The sequence below is a fragment of the Gracilinanus agilis genome, chromosome 1 (genome assembly GCF_016433145.1).
Source record: "Gracilinanus agilis isolate LMUSP501 chromosome 1, AgileGrace, whole genome shotgun sequence".
NCBI lineage: Eukaryota > Metazoa > Chordata > Mammalia > Didelphimorphia > Didelphidae > Gracilinanus > Gracilinanus agilis.
The window spans coordinates 400,797,777-400,823,684 of NC_058130.1; the positions used below are offsets into that span (position 1 = coordinate 400,797,777).

General features: G+C 37.2%; 1 protein-coding gene across 1 annotated transcript in view; it reads left to right on the top strand.

The window, feature by feature from the left end:
- The window catches only part of MYO5B (myosin VB), a 582,592-nt gene that overhangs the window by 210,330 nt on the left and 346,354 nt on the right, over nt 1–25,908 (top strand). Inside the window, exons 3-4 of the mRNA XM_044681604.1 lie at nt 4,561–4,732; nt 7,556–7,700. Coding sequence (XP_044537539.1) covers nt 4,561–4,732; nt 7,556–7,700 — 317 coding nt within the window. The remainder of the gene's footprint in view (nt 1–4,560; nt 4,733–7,555; nt 7,701–25,908) is intronic.

Genomic DNA, 25,908 nt, shown 5'->3' on the forward strand with positions numbered 1-25,908 from the left:
TCTCTCTCTCTCTCTCTCTCTCTCTCTCTCTCTCTCTCTCTCTCTCTCTCTCTCTCTCTCTCCCCACCCTCACCCCCCTCACCTCCGTTCGTTCATTCCTTCCTTTCTCCTTCATTTCCTCTTTCTTATTCCCACACAGATATTCAGGAACCATGTGTAAGTAAATTTGAAATTATAGAGTTATAGCTGGAAAAAATTAGTCTGCCTTTAAAAGCTTATGATCATATGGCAAATTCTAGCATGATAAATACATCTAATTCACTGTATTCTCCATGAAAAAAGTGTAGAAACAGATACAAAGAAACAGAAAAATGTATTTGACCTAGAGAACTTTGTAGTCACATATAGCAATCATTATTTCCTACCTACCTAATATCAGTGCTTCAGGAATAGGGCTTCCCTGAAATGTAGAAGTATGAAACTATTTCTGCCTTTTGAGGCATTCATTATAATAAAACAATAAAAATGTTTAAAAATAAAATATAAAACTTAAAACATGACACAAGTGGAAATATATTCATATATACATATTTTTAACAAATGCTTTTCTGGCTTTTGTGAAAATTCATTTATTAATGAGAGAAAATTTGGCTTTCATGCAATTTCATGGTTGATATTAATATGATGAGACAGCCATATGCTCCCATTTCAGTAATACCACTATGTATTCTTATTCTATAGTTTAACCTGAATGGTAGTTTCTTATTTCTTCATGGCCAGATGAAGGCCAAATGCTCTATCTAGTCTCTCTTCCTTCTTTATTTTCTCCCTATCCCACACTGATTGGCCAGTCCAAGAACCCAGGGAGTGATAGAAAGGAGAAGGTATTTAAAACTACTGGTGGATAAACAAGAGTTACTGGTACTATAACTATTGTCATTTTTCCTCCAATTTCAAGGCCCGGGTGACTTGTACATCTCAGTTCTCTTGCATCTGGCTCCTGAAAATTCCATAGTACCTGATTATGTGATCATCAGTTATTTGAAAAAACTGACTTTTCAAATAAAGCATATTGGCTGCAGGTTTATAGCTGATTTAAGTAGTGACAGTCTTGTAATCAATTTCTTATTAAGGAAAAACCTGTTCCTATGTCTTTTTCTTTCTCCTCCCCTCCAGATGGAAACCAAGAAATCTATAGCTTCATATGCTGAGTTAGCGGCTTTTTAACTCTTTTTAGCTGATGTGGGCAGTTTTTATCCCCATGTCAATTTGACAGAGTTAGTGACCCTCACTTGTTCTTGGACCTTATTTTCATGAATTTGCTTGGAAGTTTCCTCCTCTATCTGCAAGATAAGAAGCATTTTTAAGAAAAGTCTTTGTAGAAAGCTGCCCCTTACCCCATATACTCCAGGATATAGAAATGGTCAGGTAGGAGCCTCTAATCCGTATTCTGTGCAGTAATCTGCAAAGGGAGAAGCATTCATGAAGAACTATCTGTAAAGCTCCCCTTTCATGGAGACTTTTTCTAAAAAAGTAGGCATCTTTTGACCAAAGTCCTTTTTGAAAAAAACATAATAGTTTCAGAATTATGTGATATTAAAATTCCTGTCTTAGCTGCCTTTTTATTTTTTTGGGAGTGCAGGGTGAGCAAGTTTACCTTTAATGCCAATATCTTCTTCTAAATTCCCTGCTTTGTCAGCGATGTTTATTCTATATTTTTATTAAATAGGCATTTAAAAAATATATTTTTCTCAGAAAAGCATTATGGTATTATGTTAGTTTGCCTAAAGTTGATTTAGCTTAGTAAATTGGAACCATTTTTATAAAATTATCTTTTTGAGGATTCCATTTAGAACAGGTCTTCTCAATCTGTCTGTAGATAGATTTCAGGAGGTATGTGACCTTGGATGATTAAAAAAATGCATCTTTATTTTCACTAACATCTAATGGAAATTTTGACATTTCTTCCAATTGTGAATATAGCCCACAAACCATTATTATGAAAAAGGTTCCACAGGCTTTAGCAGTGTGCCAAAGAAGTCCATGACACACACACATAAAATAAGTACTTCTCAATTAGAAGGAAGCCATTTAGCTTTACCATGGATCTATACCATTTACTCTAGCATAAATCTATACAGTGAGTAAAGGGATATGGTTTGGAGATGGGGCAGAGTAATCATGACTTTTCTCATTTAATCAATCAATAAACAAACATTTATTAAGCATTATCTGTATATTAGACACTGTACCAAGCACCAGAGAAGCCTATATGTGTGAAGAATGAAACAATCCCTTCTTGCCTGGATCTTTCATTCTTCCAGAGAAGACAAGAAGTAATCTATCTCTCTTGCTCTTTCTCTGTAAATATAATCACATATATGTATATATATATATTATCCATATGCTTTTATATAAATATATGTGTGCAAATAAATTCAAGTTTAGTTCAGGGCAGTTTAAGAGACAAAGAATTAGCCTTTGGAGGCTAAGGAAAGGCTTCATATGTAGAGAAGGTGATGCTTGACAGCTTGACATGAGACTTGAAAAAAAGAAAGGGACTCCGAGATGGAAATGAGGAAAGAGGGTATTTCAGATATAAGGGACAGACAGTGCAGAGATGGAGTGAAGTATTGTGTGGGAAAAACAAAGAAGATACCCAGTGAGACTGGAAAGATAGTTAGAAACTCTGTTGCATAGGACTTCAAAAGGTATTTAAAAGAATTTCTATTTTATTCCAAAGGTAATAAGGAATCATAGAGTTAATTGAATAAAGGAGTACATGGTCAGATTTGTGTTTAAGGAAAGTCACTTTGGTAACGGTGTGGAAAATATACTTGATTGACTTGAGGCGGAGAAATCAATTAAAGACCATGTATTCATCTAGGTGAGGACTTAAGGAGTTCTGAACTAAGGTGTGAGAATATAAAGGGGTCTGACTTGGGAGATGTTGTGAGGTTAAAAAAAGATAAGATTTATCTACTACTGTCATTGGATACGAGAGTGAAGGAAAGTGAGGCTTGAAGGATGATGCCACAATTACAATCCTGAGGAGACTAGAAGGATTGTGGTACCTTTGGTAGAAATAGTAACATTTTCAAGAGGATTATATTCTTTTTTTTTATTTTTAATTTTTTTATTGGTTAATTTATTTAGAGTATTTTTCCATGGTTACATGATTCATGTTCTTTCCCTCCCCTCCTCCTTCCCTCCCAGAGCCAATGAGCAATTCCACTGGGTTTTACATGTATCACTATTCAAAATATATGCAATTTAATTAAGTGATCATTCAATGTCAACATCCCCAATCATATACTCATTGAACCATGTGATCATATGCTTTTCTTCTGCATTTCTGCTCCCATAGTTCTTTCTCATAAGTCCCTCAGAATTGTCCTGGGTCATTGCATTGCTGCTAGTAGAGAAGTCCATTACATTTGATTGTGCCACAGTGTGTCAGTCTCTGTGTACAATGTTCTCCTGGTTATGCTAAGAGGATTATATTCTTGAAGAAAGATAGAATTCAGTTTTGGACATGTTGAGTTTGAAATATCTCTAGGACATTCAATTTCAAAGGTCCGATAGACAACTAGTGATGTTAAACTAGTTTTCAGAGTAGAAATTACAGCTGTTTATTTAGATCTGTGAGTCATCTTCATAGAGATTCCAACCTTGGGAGGTGATGAGGTAAAGAAGAGAGAAGAGGGTCTAGCCCAGAACTTGAGGGCCACTCCCACTTAGAAGATGTAATGCAAATGATGAATAAACAAAAGAGGTAGAGAAGGAATGGTTAGATAGATAAGTGAAGAACCAGGAGAAATTAGTGTCTCAAAAACCAGAAAAGAAAGTATCCAGGATGAGAGGATAATCCAAAAAAACATTTTTTAAAATATCAAGTTTATACCACAAATTCTATTACATGAGTCAGCTCTATCCTCTTTTATACAGGTACCCCTGACACTAACTTTTTTCTTGAACCAGGCACTTGGATTCCTGGGACTCAGTTTTCTTATCTATGAAATAGGGGGGAGTTAACTAGAAGTGTGTCCCAGAAAGGATGTGTTTTGGACTAAAGTGGAAAATCCGCCTGTGGTATTTATATATATAGATGTATATGTATATATATATTTTTTCCTGAACTTAAAAAAAGTCCTTTTTACATAGCAGAATAGAAAAGTGAATCATATGTGAAACTAAAGGCTTATGTCATGTACAGCTTACTCTTCTTTTTAAGCGTATAAGAAATTCAATAGCTCTAGAACCTATCCTGCTTGTCTGTACTTCTTTCTGGCCTTCCTTCTATCCCAGGAAATTTCTTAAGTGAGTGTCATTGTGCTTCCTGAGTTGTAATCATCAGTGGTTCCTACATGGCTTTTCTGTAAGCTCTGTCAGCATTTGAAGGCTCCACTTGAGCTGGTCTCTTATGGCAGAACAGATGTTATGCTCTTTGTCTTTGGTTCCTCAAAACATGTTGCTATTGATCATAGTGATCATTTGTAATCATGGGAATGTCAAGTAGCTTAGACAGAGAACACAACAGGGCATCAAGTTATGCCTGGTGCCTTCTGGGCAAATTAATTAACTCTGTTTTTTATCTGTCTATTACTTGTGTTTCTTTAGGTCCAAGAATACCCCGTTGATCTCAGTTCCAACCAGCTTCCCTTCTTACGAAACCCAGATATCCTGGTGGGAGAAAATGACCTAACAGCTCTTAGTTATCTTCATGAGCCTGCAGTTTTGCATAATTTAAAAGTCCGATTCTTGGAATCAAACCATATCTACACCTATTGTGGTAAGTGGGGTGCCATTATTTGGACAGTGTACATGCACTTGCGTTTGGGACTGCTCAGTATCATTCAAATGAGAAGTGTTAAACTCCACATTGGCAGCAGTATTCATTTTGCTGCTGCATTTGATCAGAGTCCCTCATCAGAAACCCTTGAATGTTTTGCAATCAGTACACATTGCTCAATTAACCTTCCTTGCATCCCTGGGGAATGATTGTCATTATAATTGTTCAACAAAAGAGGAAACAGGTCCACATCAAAGCAAATCCCATGAAGGGATTTGATCAGATCTGGTACTTGAAATTGCAAGGAGAGGGAGGACATTGCAGACATCTGCATAAGCGTGTTTTTCTTATACTCTAGCTATTGATCCTACTTCTAATAGATTTGGGTTTGTTTTTAATTGGGGGGAGGGGGGAATAAAGAGGACACTGGAAACTGACAGTAATCATCCCTACTTGGCCCTCAATGAGGCCACCAGGCAAATACCCAAATACAAAAAGGATTCTAATACTGGATGCCATATGAGAAAGAATAGGAGGGATTGACTTTCCTTTTAGTTTTTTAATTCACTGCATTCTGGATTGTAGATTTCTCTCTTAATTCTTTGATCGTCTCCCCTCTTAAGTTAATGAAAAATTTCGTTCACATTCATTAAATTCAGGTTGTGGATAAAAATTGCATTAGGCTTTGGGAAAAATAGGAGCAGGATGTAGTCTGGGCCCTCAAGGAGCTTAATATCAGGAACTATCATGGAAGAAGAGAAGCATCCATGGTGTTAAGTACAAGAATATAATGAACCTAGAGTCAAATGATCCTCATTCCTGATTAAGTTCAACAAATATTACTAAAATGTCATAAGGCAATAAGGTGGCACAGTGGATAGAGTAGTGCTAGACCTGCACTAAAGAAGACCTGAGTTCAAATCTGGTTTCCCAATACTTAATAGCCATGTGACTCTTGCCATGTCATTTAACCTAATCTGCCTCAGTTTCTTCATCTGAACTAGAGTCACTATATTTGTAACTCATGTTTTCTTATGTATCTTATTTTTTCTTTACTTATAAACCTGTATAATCATCAACAGGTTTCAGAATTATGAATCCAGGACACTACAACGTTCCCATTAATCAAAGATTTAATAGTTCAATTCTTTATCTGGGCTTAGGAAAGTAAACTTGAACATCACAATTTTTTGAGCAATTACAATTTTTCATCAGTTTCATCCATTTTTTCATCAATTAAGTGTTGAAACTAAAACAGTTTTTCTGTTTTAACCTTAATTGGAATGCTTTGTTCTAATTCTTCAATATTTCTTTGTTGAGTTATAATTTTTATCCCAAAGGAACATTTTAATTCAATTGATGCATATCTGTCTATCTCTCAAAGTCGGAAAATCTGTGTCAATATTTCTCCTTTATTCTGTCATGTTCTTTCTTTATCAGACAAGATGCTGATTGATAGGGTAAAAGGGGAGATTTTGATAAAGCAAGTCACTTGGAGACACCTGTGTTTATCAACTATCAAACTTCCTTCACTGCTAACAAAAACAACTTTGAGGGATTGTCTTGGAGTCACTATATTTGTAACATAGTCATCTTATGTTTTCTCTACTCATAACCCCATAGAGTTATTAACAAGTTTCAGAATTATGAATCTGGGACAATATAAGGTCTTAATTCATCAAAGATTTAATAGTTTAAATGTTTATCTGTGCTAATTAAGTTAGGAAAGTAAACTTGGACATTATAATTACAACTGGAAGGAAGAATGAGGCAGAATGTTCCAATGATATGTACTTAAGATAGGATTTTGGACAGTTGCCCTTTGTATATACTTACCTTCCTCATTCTGTTCTCTGGATCTTCTGAGATATAAAGAAATGGATTAGATTTTTTTCCTGTCTTGGCAGTTGTGCTGCCATTTAATCTCTTACCTTCTGTCTCAGTACTAACTCCTCCATTTCTTGACTCCACAGTTAAAGGCTAGATCTAGGGAACTGATTTAATAAAAATATGTTTAGAGAGACAGAGACAAAGACAGGGACAGAGACAGAGAGCAAGAGAGACAGAGATAGAGAGAGAGAGAGAGAGAGAAACACGAGGAGCCAAGTCTATGCCCATAAGGAATTCATTATAATTGAGAAGACATTTCAGGCAAAACAGTTACCACTTTCCCAATTTTGTGGAGAAACTGAATCGTAAGCCCTGATAGACCTGAATAAAGCCTTGGAAAGTTGACACCAAGTGTGAGACTGTATTTTTCATATATTGTATTATTTTTATGTCAAGGTTCTGGATTTTAAAGGCCCCAAATCAGTTTCTATATATTAGGTAGAATTCCTGAGTCAGGTATGAGACCTGGCTCCATTCAACCTACAGACTTTTATACTCTTTTTGTCCTTTCATAGAAGTACGGTCCTTTCATAGACTCTGGCTAACAGGAAAGTTCTGCAATGATTGCTTTTGGCATATGTGACCTGTCCACCTGTGGAAATGGGGAGGGGAGAATAGGTTGATTAGATTGATGGACCACTCTTTAATTAGCTATCAATACTTAAAGATGTCTTGGGATGTTCGGGGGGAGGGGGACGGCTGAATAATGAGCTTCTAAAAATCTGTTCAATTCTCTGATCCAGCTCAGGTCCTCCCTGGCTGTGAGAGAGCCATGGAGACCTGTATCCCTTAATTGGCTATGAAGCTGGCCTAACCAATAAAATTGATGTAATCAACAAACTTATACTCTTACCTCCAAATCAGTCTCCCAAGATAATTTTGACCATCATAGTTTCATGACTGACTAATCCCATTTGCTTTGTATGTTTGCAGGTATTGTGCTTGTTGCCATCAACCCCTATGAGCAGTTGCCAATCTATGGACAAGATGTCATCTATGCCTACAGTGGCCAAAACATGGGGGATATGGACCCCCACATCTTTGCAGTAGCAGAAGAGGCCTACAAGCAGATGGCAAGGTAGGATTATAGCAGCCAAAGCTGTGATCTTCTCAGTGATGAAAACACTTAATATTTACTCCATCCACCCACCTGATGCTCTACGCTTTCTCAGTACCAATATTGGTTAACTGCACATGCAAAAAGCTATTCAGAAATGTTTAAAAGTTCAGTTTTTAATCCTTGTCAATTCCTCCCATTGTCTCCTTGCTAGGCTGAGGACAGGTCTGGAGATGTATGCTTGTTTTTTCCCAAAAATTTGAAGAAGGTAGGTAGGAGGGTTACCAAGAAAGTAGCATACCCCTAAGATGCCACTTCCCTTCTTTCTTTTTGGACTTATTTCCAAATATCTAGTCTAGGAGGATTTACTTTGTGGTGGTTTGATGTTGTGCTTTCCTCAGTTAACCTTTTTGATCCACCAATCTTTTTATCTATGGCAGCTGTTCGAGATAATGAATGTTCATGGGTTATGTTCTCAGTTTGTGAATGATTTGGGAAATCCTGGAGTTTTGTTGTTGTTTAAAATTAATAGATAGATGAAATGACTTCTGAGTTCAGATGTGCCTGAGACAAAGAACCACAGCTCCCTTGAGGATAGTTGAATGTCTACCCTTTCCCTGAAGGACTGGCATGATTCTTCAATGGAAAAGCATCTCAATTCTTGTTTTTGAGCTTGTTGCAAACGAAGTAGAGGATATGACTTCAGTAGCAGTTGTTGAAAAGTACCAATTATAGTTAAACTCTGAGGCTGCATCCTTAAAAATGTTAGCACCTACCATTTCATGGGTTGGCATTATCCACTTGGTATGTCTGGAGTTGGGGGGAAGGGTGTGAGAGGGAAAATCTCTCAATTGTAGAAGCAAATGCTTTTAGTCATTCTGGGTATGTAATAATCAGACAAACAAAAGCTTCCATTGGGGAAAAGTGATTTTTATCATTTTTCTTACAGATTTAGAACATTTTATTGTGAATTATAAAACTCAGGATAGAAAAGACCATTTCATCATAACTACAGAACAGCTAAATTCAAAACCAATAGTAAGATCCAGAGGAGCAGAAGGTGTATTTAGTAGGAAGCTTTACAATCATTTCATTTTTACTAAATTTTGGTAAGGATAAAACTGATTGTAACCTTTAGTCTTTAATGGCATAATTAACAGTAAATATATTCTATTAATATCTTACTGGAGGTTGGACCTGAAGCCACAAACATGAGCTATCCCAGAACTTCTCATTCAACACTTATCTGAAATTTTTGTAGAGAATGGTACGGGGTATTAGCAAATGTAACCAGCATAAAGTAATGTTTAAGTCTGATGCTGGAGATCCAAAGACTGAAACAAAAGAGACTGTTTTCAAAGAGTTCACATCCTATCAGTGGAAATGTACAGCTATGTTTTTATCTTTCCATGTAATTTTAAGTGGCAATGGTTCTGGGGATTTGTGGAGGGAGCACTAGTAAGTAAGGGGACAAAGATTTCAAGTATTAACATATTATCTGGACTGAGCTCTGAAGGGAGCTAGAGATGCCACAGAGAGAATATAAGAAGGTAGAACATTACAAGAAGAAGAGGTCAGCCTATGCAGTGGTGCAGAGATAGAAAATATAATTATTTTCACCAGGAACAGGAAGTAGCCCAATTTGGCTAGAACTTAGAGTATATGAAAGGGAGTAACATGTAATAATCCTGGAAAAGTGGACTGGTATCAGTTTATGAAGGTCTTTAAGTGATGAGCATAGGAGCTTGTACTTGATGTTAGAGGCAAGAAGGAGCCATGGGAATCATAGAATCACAGAAAATCAAGTTTAGAAGAGAACTCAGTAGCTGTGTTGTGAAGCCTATACACAAAGGAATTGCCACTACTACATATCCAATAAGTGGTTATCCAACTCCTGTTTGATAATCTCCATGGAGGAAGAAGCTACCAACTCATAAAGCAACCCATCCCATGTTTGGACAGCTCAAGGAAATTTTTCTTGACATTAAGCCTTAATTTGCTTTGAAAATGTTTTCCCCACTTCTACTCATTGCTCCTGGATCTGTAAAACTCCAGGCAGGGGCAGAGCACAATGAGATTATCAAGTCAACAAGTCCAGTCAGAAAGTATTTATAAGGCTCCTACTACATTTTAAGTACTGTGATACTAGGCATATGAAGGCAAAAATAGCTCTTTTCTTCAAGGAGCTCGAAGTTTGATGGGGAAGATAACTTGCAAACGGCTATGTATAAACAGTATTTCATATATATATATATAAAACACATATACACACTATATATATACATATATATATGTTGCACATAGATGTATGTCTATATACATAAATATGGAGAGAGAGAAATCACTAAAGGAGGACTTGGAAAGGCTTCTTCAAGAAGAAAGTAGGATTTTAGGTGAGACCTAAAGGAAAGTAGGAGGTAGAGGTAAAGAGGGAGAGAATTCCACAAATGGGAGGGTCAGTCAGTAGAAAATGCCCAGAGCTGGGATATAGAGCTTCTTGTACAATAAAAAGCAAAGCTTATCAAGTGTGTGGAAAGGAAATAATGTGTAAGAAGACTGACTGGAAGTGGAGAAAGAGGACGGGCCATAAAGGAGTTTATTTAAAAGCCAAACCTATGTCCCTCTTAATACAGCTCAAAAATGCACATTTTTCCATTGCCATGTGACACTGCTAGCTTATATTGAGGCTACAATCCCCTAACACCTCCAGAACATTTTTCTTTTCTTTTTTTTTAGAGTAACTGCTATCTAATCACCTTAGTCAGTAAACATTTATTAAATATCTACTTTGTGCTAAGCAGCCACCTAGGTGCTGTAGTAGATGGAATTCTGGTCTGGCAGCAGGAAGACTCCTCTTCTTGAGTTCATTGTCCTCAGGTATTTACCAACTGTGTGACCTGTTTGCCTCAGTTTCTTCATCTATAAAATGAGCTGCAAAAGGAAATGACAAACCACTCTGATAGCTTTTCCAAGAAAACCCAGATGGGGTCACAACTCAAAAATGACTCAACATTCTGAACATTGTACAGAACACTAGTCCTAAGCCATAATGATGAACCTTTTAGAGGCAGAGTGCTTCCTCCCCCATATTCACCCCCTACCCCCATATTTCTCCTCCCTCATTCCTCCCACTTTATTCCAGGCAGGGGAGAGAGGAAATGTTCCCATTGAGCTTCTGGGCAGAGGAGCAGGCAATGATTGGCAGCATGGAGAGGGGGAGGAGAGTGGCCCCAGCTCTCCACTCCTCTCTAGTTCCACTTCCCTTCAGCTATGTGCAGTGCTATGAGATACACTCCCTTCAAACTTAACTCTTTTCCAACCCACCACAGGAATTACCTTGACCATAGACTCAACAACAGGCTGCCATCTGTGCTGCACCCTCATGCAGCATGTGAGACCCCCACCCCCAGTTCCTTTTCCAAGACAGGGGAGGGAAGAATCATTCCCATTGACTGCTGGGCAGAGAGGTGGGTGGTGTGAGGAATGTCCTCAGGCACATGGAGATGGAGAGCCGGGTACAGCTCCACCCAGAGTCCCTCTGGCTTTCTAGTAATGAACTCTGGTGGGTGACTTAAGGTATGCCCACAGAGACGGCTCTGTGTGCCCTTTTTGGCGCATGTGCCATAGGTTTGTCATCACTGTCCTAAGCCCTTTACTTTTATCACTCCTCAACTTCATCTTGTTAAATTCAGCCAGTTCTCTACTCTCTCAAGAGGCCTTTGTATTTTAGCCAGTATGATATGCTAGCTCTCCCAGTTTTATGTCAAGTGCAAATTGGATGAGCATTTCATTCTTGACTCCATTTAAATAATTGATTAACATATCCTACAACATAAGACCAAGCACCCTGCCACATTGATGGAAAACCATTGACAATTTATCCTCAATCTTTAAATGTAGCTATTCAGCCAATTTGAATCTATATGAATACACAATTGTCTAACCCATATTTCTTCATCATTGCCATGAGAATAGTATGAAACCCTTTATCAGTGTTTTCATTAGTATCTAGGTAAACTACGCCCACGGCATTCCCTTCATCTGCTGGTTTTTTTATTGTCCAAAAAAGAAATCAGGTTAGTCTGGCAGGACCTGTTCTTGATGAAACCATGCTGGTTCTTTGTAATCATTGCTCCTCAGAGAATCTTGAACAAGGAAGTACATGACCACACATGTGCTTTGGGAATATCTTTGTTCCCCAATGAATAAATCATCAAATGGTATGAACAAATAGTCCTCAAAATAGAGCTACAAATTATTAACAACTATACGAAAGATGACTTTAAATCATTAAGAATGAGAGATATTTGAATTGGTAATTCAGGTTTCAACTTCACACCCAGAAAACTGGCAAAAAAGAGAAAAAAATGGAAATAGTTAATGTTGTAGAATCTGTGAGAATACAGGTTCACTAATGCATTGGTGAAGCTGGGCATGGGTCCAGCCATTTTGGAATAAAAGTTAGAATTAGCTTAGAAAGCAATCGATCATAAAGCATTTATTAAGTGCCTACTGTGTGCTGGGACTCTGCTAAGTGCTAGAGATACAGAGACAAAAGTGAAATAGTTTCTCCCCTTAAGGAACTTACTATCTAATGAGTGAGATAACATGTGTGTGTGTGTATATATATATATGTATGTATATGTATATGGGGTGTGTGTGTGCATACATATATTTTTTTTTCTCAAAGTTATAAGGACAAGGACTGAGGCTGAATGTGTGACTTCATTTGTCCAGAGGACTTCCTGGAATGGCAGTTCTCTTTGCTAATATTTACTGATATTGCACCTATCCTGCAATTGATAGTCTTAGAGAGTTATCCAGAACATTTGAGAGGGAACTGTTATAGAAATAATATGGATCTGAGGCAGGACTTGAACCCAGGCCTTCTTAGCTTTGAGGCCAGCTCTCTATACACTTTGTCATTCTTCCTCATTTATTTATATACAAAATAAACACAAGATATTTTGAGAGGGAAGGCACTAGCATCTAGAGGATGGTCATAAAAGGCTTCATGTAAAAGGTGGAGCTAGAGTAAAGTCTTGAAGATGATCAGGGATTCCAAAGGTAGAGGTGAGGAAAAGTATATTCTGGGCATGAAAGATAGCCAGTGCAACGGGATAGAGATGGGGTTTGAAGTGTCATGTGTGACAAACAGCAAGTAGGCCATTTCTTTTTTACACAGAAGTCCCATCACTAGACATATATGTTAAAGAGGCCAGAGTCAGAAGTCCCATAGACACCAAAATATTCATGGCAACACTTTTTTTGGTAGCAAATAACTTGAAATAAAGGAGTTGCCTATTTGTTGTAGAGTAACCAAACAAATTAAGGTATAAATTATAATTGAATATTATCTACCATTTATCTGAAGAATTTAGAAATATGTAAGGAGCTAGACTGGGTAGCCTCATATAGTTCTAGCCTGGGTTTCAGTTACTCTCTGGAATTTGCTAATGTTCTGACCCAGATGAAATCAGTTAAGTTCTCTGAACCTCAGTCTATGAAATGGAGGCAATTCTTATTATCTACATCACAGGGTTATTGAGGCTCAATTTATATTAAACATTTTGAATACTTTAAGACACTACACAAAGGCTGGTAGTTATCATTCATTATAGTGTTATTATTAGAGCATGATTAATGGACTAAATAATGTATTCTCAGCCCTTAGTCAAAATATCTAAACTAGATTGAGGTAATTGATAGGCCTCAGACCTGTTGGTGAATTAGAAGGATGTCTACCCAGGCATGTGAAGACTTCCCACAGTGGAATAGGCAGATGAGAACAATTTGTTCCAGAAGTCATGAAGGTGACTCTATGGAATACTTAGAGCTGGGACAGACATCAAAGACACCAAGGTCATCCACTGCACCCTGGGCCACCAGTCACCCTTCTCTTGTCTTGCCATTGAACTTTGATGACTCTCAAAGAGAGAGTCAAGCTTAAGACTTTGTGCAACTCTGCCTCACTTCAATTCCATTCATCAGCAAATGAAGACGTCATTGGTCCTCTTCAAAGACAAAGGACAAACAACAGTCAAAAAATAGGTACCACAGGAAGATGCAGTAATAATGTTCTCTCATCATGCTCTTATATTTTATCTTTCTTCCATTCCTTCAATAATAGTTGAGTTTCCCTCCAAAGAAACAATAATAATAGCTGAGTTTCTAGAAGCTTCTGAGGTCTGAGCTTAGGGGAATTTTCACCTTTATTAATAAAGGAAATTGTCATATGATTAGATATCTGATCTCTTTATTGAGCCAGTTGGAGCTTGGGGAGTTGCTTTTGCCTTGTCGGGTGGAATAGAGAGAAAGGTGGTGGTAGAGATAGGAAGGAGTTTTCATGTAAATTTCTCTGCTTTAAGGTACTTTATCACTTCCATGCCTACCCCCACTTTCCTCCCCATACCCATCTGTGCAGTGTTGCTTTGTGCTTTTCTTCTGATCTGTGACTAATAGGAAGAGATGGAAATGGGAATTGAGAGGTGGGGGTAGGGCTGGCTTTATGCTGGTCTTCAGCTAAAGTGATGTATGGAGGGCAGTTTTCTGCAGGTGTACCAAGTACTAGGACCTAAAATTTGATTCAAAGGAAAACTCTTTATTGTACTTGTAATCCTCAGAGTTGATATAATGTTTTATATGAGAACTGAGTATCTGGCTGTCCATAAATTTTCAAGTATTCTTTTCTTAGTAACCATCCAAAAAAAAAAAAACAAGCATTCAATACTCATTCAAAAATAAAAACAAGATTGTGCACGAAAATATGTATTTGGCTGTTTTTTATGTACATATTAACTTTTACAAGATAACAAAAATACCTTTTCATTTCCAAGGCTTCTTCTAAATTCATATTTTGAGTGTAGTTTTTCCCCAGTTTTTGCTGCTGTTATTTTTTTAGACATAGTTGTGGCCCATTTATTGGTCTGTTTCTGCTTTCTTTATGAGTGATTCTTTCTTATAAACCTTTATCAAACCCACTCTAAGGTATTGTCTCACCACAATAGAAAAGCTAAATAGAGGCCTTGGGGAGATTCCAGGGGAGAGCTCTGAAATGACTGAAGGTCAAAGAAGAAAGAATTTGTGAAGTAAAAGTATAGGCACTAGAGATGTGAAGTTTGGCCAGAAGAGGATGAATACCAGAATCTTAGCTATAAGAGACTTCAGTGCTTTTATGTCTAACCCATACATGAATAAGAGCATCCTCCACAAATGCTCATTCAGTATTGGCTTTGAGATATCTGGTGATGGGAAACTCACTAGCTGTAGAATCAGTCCTTTCTGTTTGTGGTTAGCACTAGCTTTTAAAAGGCTTTTCCTGACCAGGAGGCTATATTTTCCTTTTTTGTATATTATACTCATTACTCATAGTTTAGGGCCACAGAGAAGAAACCTTATCCCTCATCCATTTGATAGGCCTTCAAATACTTAATAAAAGGAAGAATATCACATCTGTCACCCAAATCTTCTCTTTTGGGTACTCGTGGGGGAATGGAGCCAAGATGGCAGCTTCATAGCAGCAAAAGCTGGAACTTGTCTGAGAACTGTCCCAAACCAATCTTAAAATAGCCCTTAAAATGGCAAAAGCCATAAAACCAACAAGATGGAATGAGGGGGTTCTCCTGCAGAAAACAACTTGAAAGTTAGTCAGAGAGAGTAAATTTTCATGGGATAAGGGGAAACCAGAAATAAAACTAAATACAGAGGAGTGTGGGCTGACCACCCCCCACCTACTGTGCCAGGTTCTGAGCTTGGGCATAGGCCAACTTCAGGATCCTGAGCTTCTGCATAAGCTAAGAGCACAGTGTTCCACCCCCATCGTTTGAATTCCCAAGTTGTGGAACCAGCCTAAAGTGAGGCCCAAAGCCCTTGGCATTTTACCTTTTTAAGCTTGTAATGAAGCCCCTAGACCCAGGGCAAAATAGCTCACAGTGTTGAGTCCTGCAAACCATCAGCAGAGGATTCAGAAACATCAGTTTTCAGAACTCCCAATCCACAGGCAAAAAAAAGTTTAGGAAAATTAGCAAACAGCAAAAGAAACACCTAATCACATAAAATGTCTATGGAGACAAAGGGCAAGGAATAGATTCAGTGGGAATAGTGAGGACAAAACAACCACTTACAAACTTCAAAGGCAATTGGGAATTGGTGTCAGGCACTGGAAGAACTCAAAAAGGAAATTCAAAAATCAAACAAGAGAGATGGAAGAAAAATGGGGAAAAGAAATCAAATTAATACAAAAAGAAAATAACAGCTTAAAAAGCAAAATTGTTCAACTGGAAAAAGAAGCACAAAAATCCAATGAAGAAAAACATTTTAAAAAAGTAGAATGGGCCAAATGGAAAAGGAGAATCAAAAGGTCATGGAAGAAAATTACTCTTTAAAAATTAGAATTGGCTAAAAAATAGAAGCTTCATGAAACATCAAGAAACAACAAAACAAATCAAAAGTATGAAAAAATAGAAGAATATATGAAATATCTCATTGAAAAAAAAAACAACTGACATGTAAAATAGATCCAGGAGAGACAATCCTAAGAATTATTACGCTATCTGAAAATCATGATAAAAAAGTCTACACATCATATTACAAGAAAGTTTCAAAGGAAACTACTCTACATTCTTGAACAGGAGGGTAAAATAGCAATTTATTGAATAGATCATCTCCTGCAATGAATCTCCAACATCTCCCAGGAATGTTATAGCCAAGTTCCAGAGCTGTCAAGCCAAGGAGAAAATACTGCAATCATCCAAAAAGTAACAATTCAAATATCATGGAACCCCAGTCAGGATTATACAGGATCTGGCAGCTTCTATATTAAAAGATCAGTAGGCTTGGAATGTGATATTCTGAAAGGCAAAGGAACTGAGTTTACAACAACAAAAAAATCACCTACCCACCAAAACTGATTATATTCTTTCAGGGGAAAATAATAAATCTTCTGTTTTATTAAATTACCATATTCTCTTTCCAGTTCACATGGAATTCCTTTAGTTTATTATTCCTTTGAGCACAATAGTATTCCAACACCAATATATACCACAATTTGTTCAGCCATTCCCGAATTGAAGGACATACCCTCATTTTCCAGTTTTTTGCCACAACAAAAAGTGCAGCTATAAATATCTTTTTACAAGTCTTTTTATCTATGCTCTCTTTGGGGTACAAACCCAGCAATGGTATGACTGGACTGAAGGGCAGGCGGTTTTTTTAGAGCTCTTTGGGCATAGTTCCAAATTGCCATCCAGAATGGCTGGATCACTTCACAACTTCACCAGCAGTGCATTAATGTCCCAATTTTGCCATATCCCCTCCAACATTTATTACTCTCCCCTGCTATCATTTTAGCTAGTCTGCTAGGTGTGAGGTGGTACCTCAGAGTTGGTTTCATTTGCATTTCTCTAATTATTAGAGATTTAGAACATTTTCTCATGTGTTTATTGATAGTTTTGATTTCTTTATCTGAAAATTGCCTATTCATGTCCCTTGCCCATTTGTCAATTGGGGAATGGTTGCCCCCAACTCTTGAGGGGTGGCACAACCATCTATGTCACCCAGTTTGGGCGTGATACCCCCTTAAAATCTCCCAGTGTATATTCAGCCTCAGGGGACTGCTGGAGGAGAGTCACCACACAGACCCTCTCTCTTCCTTCTATCAACATCCATTACTGGCTCCTTTATTATTACACCACCTAGCTGCCCTTATCTGATAATAGGGAATGATAAAGAAACTTGTGGAATGGAAAATAGAAGACAAAAATATCTCAGAAATTTCTGATACTCTTGATCAATAATTCAAAGCGAAAACCAAAAGGTTTGAGAATACATAAAGAATCCAAACCATACAAAGAAGAAAATAAATAATTGAACACCAGTTAAAATCCTTACTGCAGAGGTATATGACTAGCAGAGAAGTTAGAGGAAACAGAAGATTCTCCAAAGGAAGCTATGGCAAATTTCTGATTATCCATATGGTCAAACTGTCCCATTGCAATGAAAGTATAAGTTTGATCAAATGTGAAATGGAAAGCTTGTATATTGTTAATATAATTAGTGAATTAATGCTTATACCAAGAGAAGTGATTAAAACTAGCTTTTGTGAAAATCTGGAAAGTGACAGGTCTGGACAAGATCCATAATTATTGGCTCAAACACTTTACAGTGGCTCATGAATTACTAACTAGCAAATTATTTTGCTTCCTTTCAGATGTAAACTTCAACCCAGGTTTTTTAACGTAGAATTAAATATCCCTACATGTCAAGAACCAGTCAGTATCAAGCTATTAAAAGAAAACTCAAGTTGTATGTATTAAGAACCTGAACAGATTAACAGAAAGGACAATCAAGCAATTTATACCGGTGCCATACTAGGTTTCATTTATATTTTTGATGCGATGAAATGGGAGACAATATATCTTTAAACGGTGTCCAAACAAAATCCCAAATGGAAGAGCTCATCACATCTTATAAAGAGGAATACTTCCTCATCAGAAAAGAGAGAGAGGATTGAAGAATGTTCTCAGAGCAAACATCAGGTTAAAAATTTCCAGAAATAGTTTTGGAGCAACATTTTATAAAGCAATACTAAAAGTAGCTAGATTGAGCAATGGAAAAGTAGAGTGCTAGCCCTAGAATCAGGAAGACTTGAGTTTAAATCTATCTGTAGACACTGTTTACCTGTATAACCCTGGGCAAGTCACAAACCTCTCCTTGCCTCAGTTTCCTTATCTTTAAAATGGCAATTACAGTAGCACCAATCTTCCAAAGCTGTTGTGAAGAACAAATAAAATAGCATATGTAAAGTGCTTAAAAACCTAAAAAAGTGCTATATGGATGCCAACTCTTGTTATTAAAGGCTAATAACGAGTCCCTACCATCAGATTTGTGTAATTTATCCCTAAGTGGTTTATCTCTGGACATATATGATGAAATGGCTAAAATTTAAGAATACAATGAAAAGTCACTGTTAGGCATCTAAATAGACTCATCCAATAATTTCTCAGGAAAAAAGATCAAACAAATGACTGCATTATGCAGTTTCTTTTATAGAAAGAGAGTGCTTTATGATAGTGATTCAGGGTCAGGTCATTGCCATAAATTATTTCAGAAAAGTTATCCTTCAGGACCCTAGATTAAATGATACAGATTATTCAATGAGGGGATAGAATATATGCAATATATCACTGCAGGATGTAGAAATTTAGCATCAAATAGGCAACCTAAAGAGATAAGATCAGTTGGCTAAAATTACACATCAAAAACATATTATTCTTTATAAATTAATAGATGATCTATTCCTATAATATAAATGCAGATGTCCAAATGGCCTGGAGAATTCAACAAACTGTATTGGAACTAGACTATTATTACAAATAGAACAGGGCCTACAACTGCCCAGACTTTATGTTAATTCATAACAAATCTAAGAATGATTTGAATGGTTTCTCACTTTCTAAATACATAAAATCTCCCAGCTAGTTGGAATGAAAAGCTTCCAAAATGTAGCAATATAGAGGAAGAAAATAAAATCATGTGGAAAGAGGATGAAGTATATGCCATCCCTTCCATCCTATTTGCCTTTGGCATTCTCCTTAAGACTCTGAGTCTATAGAAGATAAGTTTGCATCACAGTCATCTTATAGTCCATTTAAAAAAGCTGTCATTTTATTGACCTATTGAATAATCTGCAGAATATTAAATGCAAACAAATAATAGGATAGCAAAGTGTCCTTGGACAATTTCTCTTGGTATCCCATCAAAAATATCCCATGAGGAGACCGAAATAAAGATAGCTAATTTTTGTATAGCACTGTAAGGTTTGCAAAATATTGTCCTTGTGTTGTTCCATTTAAAGTAGATGTATGGTAATAGACAATTTCCCCCACTTCCAATAAGAAACAATAGAATTAACATGTTTTAGCAGGTGAAATTGGTGGCACAATGGGTAGACTGCTGGGAATCAGAAAGACTAATTTCCCTGAATTCAAATCTGGCCTCAGACACTAGCTGTGTGGCCCTGGCACTTAACCCTGGTTGCCTCACTTTCCTCATCTGTAAAATGAGCTGGAGAATGAAATGCCAAACTACTCTAGCACTCTGCCAAGAAAATCCCAAATAGAGTCATGAAGAGTCAGACATGACTGAATAACAACTGAAGACTATATTTTCTCTTTCTGAAAGTTTTGGAATCAATCTGGCCACCTCTCTGTCTAGAGTCTATATAGAACTTATGGAAGCAGGAAAATGGACACAGTGACCTTTCATTCTCTAATTGCCAATTTGATGAAACTTGTGTCCTGTCCTTTGGAAAAGAGTCTAAAAAAGATATATACTTCCAGAAATCTTTCTTATCAAAATCTTAAGAACCAACTAGATTTGCCCCCAGTTCTTTGAATCTGCAGTTCTTCTTTTGAACAAAATTGAGAGTAACTTTGGTCTCTCCCTTTCATTTTACCATGAAGTGCCTGATTCCTTTAAAAAATTATCTGATCGATCTTATATTCTAGGTGAAATCACAGAACCTATTTATTAAATTGAATCAAATTTTGGTCCCCCCTCCCAAATTTATAGCAAATTACTATCTGGTGGATAAAGGATTTTGTGGTCTCCCATCACTGGGCAATTCATGAATGGGATTTTAAAATTTTTTATTATTTATTATGGATTGAGCCTGGACTTGTGATTTCAGTGATCTAGAGAACTTAGGTGAGGGATTCCCCTCTATGCAGGCCAGTTTTTTTCTCTTGTACTTCCAATCTTTGGGAATTGTTGTTCAATCATGTCTGACTCTTCATTAGCCCATTGGGAGTTTCCTGGCAGAGATATTCAAGTAGTTTTGCCATTTCCTTCTTCCTGAGTTTAAAACCAGCCTCAGACTCTTACTACCTGTGTGACCCTGGGCAAGTCATTTAACCCTATTTGCCTCAGTTTCCTTATCTCTAAAATGAGGAGGAGAAAGAAATGGCAGACCACTCCTGTATCTTTGCTGAGAAAACCCCAATGAGATCACAAAGAGTCGGACATGACTAAAAATTACTGAAAAACAACTATTATTATTATGAATTTGAGATCTGACCACTTAAAAGATGAATTTTAGTAAGACAAAGCCACCAGGGTAAAAACTTATTTCTTCCTGTGTCTGACCTTTATTTTGCTGAGAGACCTTTTCTGAGAACAGGTGGATTTTTAGACAGCAAAATTACATCACAACTAATCACTCAGGAAGCATGTATTAATCTTGTGCTGGGAGATACAAAGAAAGGCAAACATACCAGAATTATCCTAGCCCTGAAGGAGTTTACATACTCAAATTAAAATGTAGATTGAGGTCTGACATTGTGCTTCAGGTCTCTGAGAGATGAGGAGAGGAACAGGAACAGCTCATCATTGTTTTCCTTCTCTTATCTTCTACTATGACCTTCTAAAGACTACTTACTGTACTGGAGTCAAATGGTTCTACTTTCTGTCCCACAAACATGCCACAAACTTCCCCTCTTCTCAGCTTCTGTTTATACCTTTCTCTTTCTCAGCTTTGTAAATCTGCAAAGCCCTGCTGGAGATCACCATTTTTCAGAAACTTTTTAATATTTTAGCCCTTGGTAATCTCAGTATTAGTTGTCGTTATCACTGTCATCATCATAATGATAATAATTTTTGTTCTTCAGTCATGTCTGACTCTTGGTGACCCCATTTTGAGTTTTTGTGGCAGAGATACTGGAGTGGTTGGCCATTGTTTTCTCCAGCTCATTTTCAAGATGAGGAAACTGAGGCAACCAGGGTTAAGTGATTTGCTTAGGGTCACCCAGCTAGTAAGTGTCTGAGGTCACATTTGAATGCAGAAAGATGAGTCCTTCTGATGCTATTATTCTCCTTATTTTGCATTTAAGAGAACTGAGACAGACTGGGGTTCTGACTTTCCCAAATTACACATTTAGTGAGTGTCTGAAGTTAGATTTGAATTTAGATCTTCCTGACTGAACCCAACACTAGTCACTGTGTCACCTAGCTGCCAAGGTAGATGCTGCTTTTTTATTTTAATTTGATTCTTTTGGGTAATGTTTCATTTCTTTTCCTAAGGGCAGGAATCGTGTCTTATAATTCTTTGTGCCACCCATAGACACTTGCATTTTGTGGAGTGAATGATACTGTTTAAAACTAGGCAGTCCAATTGATACAGACCTCTTAAATGATTTCTGTTATTAATGTATCTAGCAAAGGATTGCTGAGTGTTATGTAAGTGAAAAATGCCTCATTTGTGTTAAAATGAATCAGAGGATCCTCTAGCTTGGTTTCAATTACAAATTTTTTTACAACTTCTCTCACCTAATCAAGTATTGTTTTTTATTGTTATTAAATTTTCATTTGCCTTCAACAGTGCATGAGGGAAACTCTATCAGCTTGCCTGATGTCTCCAATAAAACAAAAGCATGGCCTGAATTTATAGAGATGAGTCAAAAGCAGAGGTAGTCAGTGATTTTCATGAAGTCACAGAGAGACAGAGTCTTAGGTAGAGGAGAGGTATGTAGTCCATGGCTTCCTTTCTCTGCTTCCAAATCAGTCTTCTTTTGCCTACCTTCCCAAAATTCTACAGGGAATTTCTTTTCTTAAGAAAGGGAATTCAAAGGTAGCTTAGTAAATGGTTAAGAGTTCACAGAATCATCATGTCTTAAGAGTTGGATGGGATCTCAGAAGGCATCTAGTCCAGCCTTTATCCAAATCATTAATCCTATCTACCCCATCCCTCATAAGTGTTTGCCTAGCCTTTGCTTAAATAATACTAATAATAGAGAAAAAGAGCTCATTACCTCAATAGAAAGCTTATTTGTGAACACCTCTAAATTTTAAGAAGTACATATTACTGTTGTTGGTGGATTTTTTTTAAACCAATGTTTATCTTCTTCTAAATACCAACCCATTGGACTTTATTCTGCCTTTTATGGTCAGCTACAATGCTTAATCTTTCCATTTGCTAATTCTTAAAATAGTTAAAGACATTCATGAAGTCTTACCTAATTTTTCTCTTTTCCAGGCTAAACATCTCTGTTTCATTCAATTAAACTTCATATGGTATGGTTTGTAGCTCCTTCTTCTAAATGTGCTCCAGCTTGTGCCCATTTATATGTTAATTAGAAGAGAAGATAGTCCTAAGTTCTGGTCTGGGTTAGGCAGAATACAGAGTATATCTTTCTCAGTATGGACATTATACTTATATTAGTGTCCCTTAAAGGTTCATTGGGGCAGGTAGGTGGTACTGTAATACAATGCCAGGCCTAGAGTCAGGAAGACTCATCTTCCTGAGTTCAAATCTGGCATCAGACATTTCCTAGCTCTGTGACCGTAGGCAAGTAACTTAACTCTGTTTGCCTTGGTTTCTTCATCTGTAAAACAAGCTGGAAAAGGAAATGGCAAAACATTCAAGTTTCTTTGCTTAGAAAACTCCAAATGGGGTTGTGAAGATGAAACTGAAAATGATTGAACAACAACAAATGTTTCAAGTATAAACTAGATGCTGAGGAGATAAATTCCTCATTGAGACAGTCTCAACTTCCAATGAACATTTGGAATAAGAATGGCATATGTGTTCACAGAGTTCAAATCTGGCCTCAGATGTTTACTAGCTATGTGACTCTGGGGAAATCACTTAACCCTGCTTACCTTGGTGTCCTCATCTGTAAAATGTATTAGAGAAAGAAATGGCAAAATTACTCTAGTATACTGCCAAGAAACCTCAAATGGAGTCACAAAGAGTCAAACACGACTTCAAAATGACTAACAACAACAAGGGTGTATTATCTATTTGGCTACAACACTGTTGAGTTTTCAAGCCTACCAGAACTCCTAAGCTTTCTTTTCATATGAAATACTTTCTGACAAATCTTTCCCATAACCTCAGTATCCAGTAGGTGCTTAGTAAATTCATGTCAGTTGATTTATGGCTCTCATGTATGTAGAGTTGATTCTTTGAACCAAAATATTATATTTTATTTTGATCTTTATTAGATGTCATTATGTAATAGGGAAAATTTAGATATTATATAGATATATATTTAAAGTGTGGCCGCCAGGAATCAACAATTCAGATTGATTTCATGTTTAAATAGACCCAAGTCAGGATGGGTTTTATGGTAGTTTATTTACAATTAGGAAAGTAAAAGGTAGGGAAATAGAGAGAGAGTCTGGAAAGGCCAAGGTAGGCCAAAAAAGTCAGCCTAACTTACCCACCTGACAATTCAGAGGAGAAGCTGCCTGTGGTCTCAGCTGAGATCCTTCAGCCTCAAGTTCAAAGCATGAACTCCCCCAACAGGAAGTTACCATCATACTTGAAGAGATAGCATCTTCTGTCACTTCCTGGGGGTCCACCTCTAATCCAAGTGGACAAATGGCAGCCTCTACACTGATTTGGACTGCCCAAAGGGCAGTCCATTGTTCTTGTTTTGTTACTTATTGTCACGTGTGGGTAACTCATCTCCCCTCCCCACTAAGGGATGTGGGGATGACATTATCTCTGGTGGCTAGAGTTTTAACTATGAATGAGCTTGAGCTAATTCCATTTACACAATCATGAGAGTTTTAATCCAGTTTATTCACTTTTTAAAATCTACTATCACATGGAGTATATTAGCTATCATTTCTAACTTCCAGTCATCCCAGTTTTGACTCACACAGTGCCATCTAAAGCTTTATAAAATGCTAACTTGAATAAGGCCAATGAAAGAGTAGTAGACTCTGTGCTGGAGACCTCCCTCCAAGTTCATGCCAATTCATTATTCAGTCTCTGGATCTTTTCAGTGGCTGAATGTTAAGCCTAAATCTAATTTTACCAAAGTCTCAAAAGTCTTGCTAATTGGACTAATGCCAAGGCATCCTTTCTGCCTATTCCTCTATAACCCGGCCTCCACAAAGAAATGAGGTTAATGTGACATAAATTTCTTAATCCCTGCTGGATCATGCCATATGATTTTTTTAAAGAACCATAAATCATGAATTTTACAGTTTCACCACAAATTGGCATTGTGTTCATTGGCCTGTCATTTAAAACATCTGCCTTCTTTCTTATCTTGAAAATGTGGATATATATACCTCGGTACAAAAGGACCAGGACATCTTTATTTGTTGTTTGTTTCCCATAGAGGTAGAGATAATGTGGTATAGTAGAAATTGTACTGGGACCCAGAAGAAATATGGCTTTGAATTATCCCTCTAGTTCCTACTAGTTTTGTGGCTTCAGGCAAGTCACTTAGTCTCCGGCATCCTCATTTTCCTCTCTTGCAAAATAAAGATAGTGCAACTTGTCTGATCTACATTTAAGGGTAGTTATATGTATCAAATGAGATAATGTTGCTACTGTACTTTACATGCCTTTAAGCAATGATAGGAAATATTTGGAAAAGTGGGTAGGTGTTTTGCCTGTTAGAGGCTTTAAATATTAAGGTGAGGAACTTGTATTTTATCACAAAGGTAAGAAGGAACCACTGATGATTTTTGAATGTGAATGGAAGAAATGATAGTTGAGCAGTTTGTCAGGGGTGGCTATTATTTTTGGTGAATGGTATGAGGTAAGGTAGTGTTTTTTTTGTTTTGTTTTGTTTTTTAAACCCTTACCTTCTGTCTTGGAGTCAATACTGTATATTGGCTCCAAGGCAGAAGAGTGGTAAGAGCTAGGCAATGGGGGTTAAGTGACTTGCCCAGGGTCACACAGCTGGGAGTGTCTGAGGTCAGATTTGAACCCAGGACCTCCCATTTCTAGGCCTGCCTCTCAATCCACTGAGCTACCCAGCTGTCCCGGTAGTGGTTTTAAAAATAGATAGAAAAGGACAGATGTTGTGAAGGTAAAATGGACAAGGAGAGGAAGAAATTAAGGATGACTTGGAAGTTGCAAACCTAGGTGACTGGTAAAATGATGTTTCCTCAATAAAGAGAAGGAATTGGGAAGATGGAAAGGTTGGGGATGGAGATAAATGAATCTTCTTTTGATCATATTGACTTCTAAGTGTTGATGGATCATCCAGGTGAAAATATCTAGCCAGAAACTGAAGATGAGGAGATGTAGAATTCCAGAAAAAATTATTAAGGCTGGACATATAGATTGGGGAGTAAGCTACATAGAGATGACAATTGAACCCATGAGCCCTGCTGATATGTGAGATGGAGGTGGGGAAGGGGAGAAGAGAAAGGAAGAAAAGAGAAGAGAAGATGAGAAGATGAGAGTCTAGCTCTTATTGGTACTCCA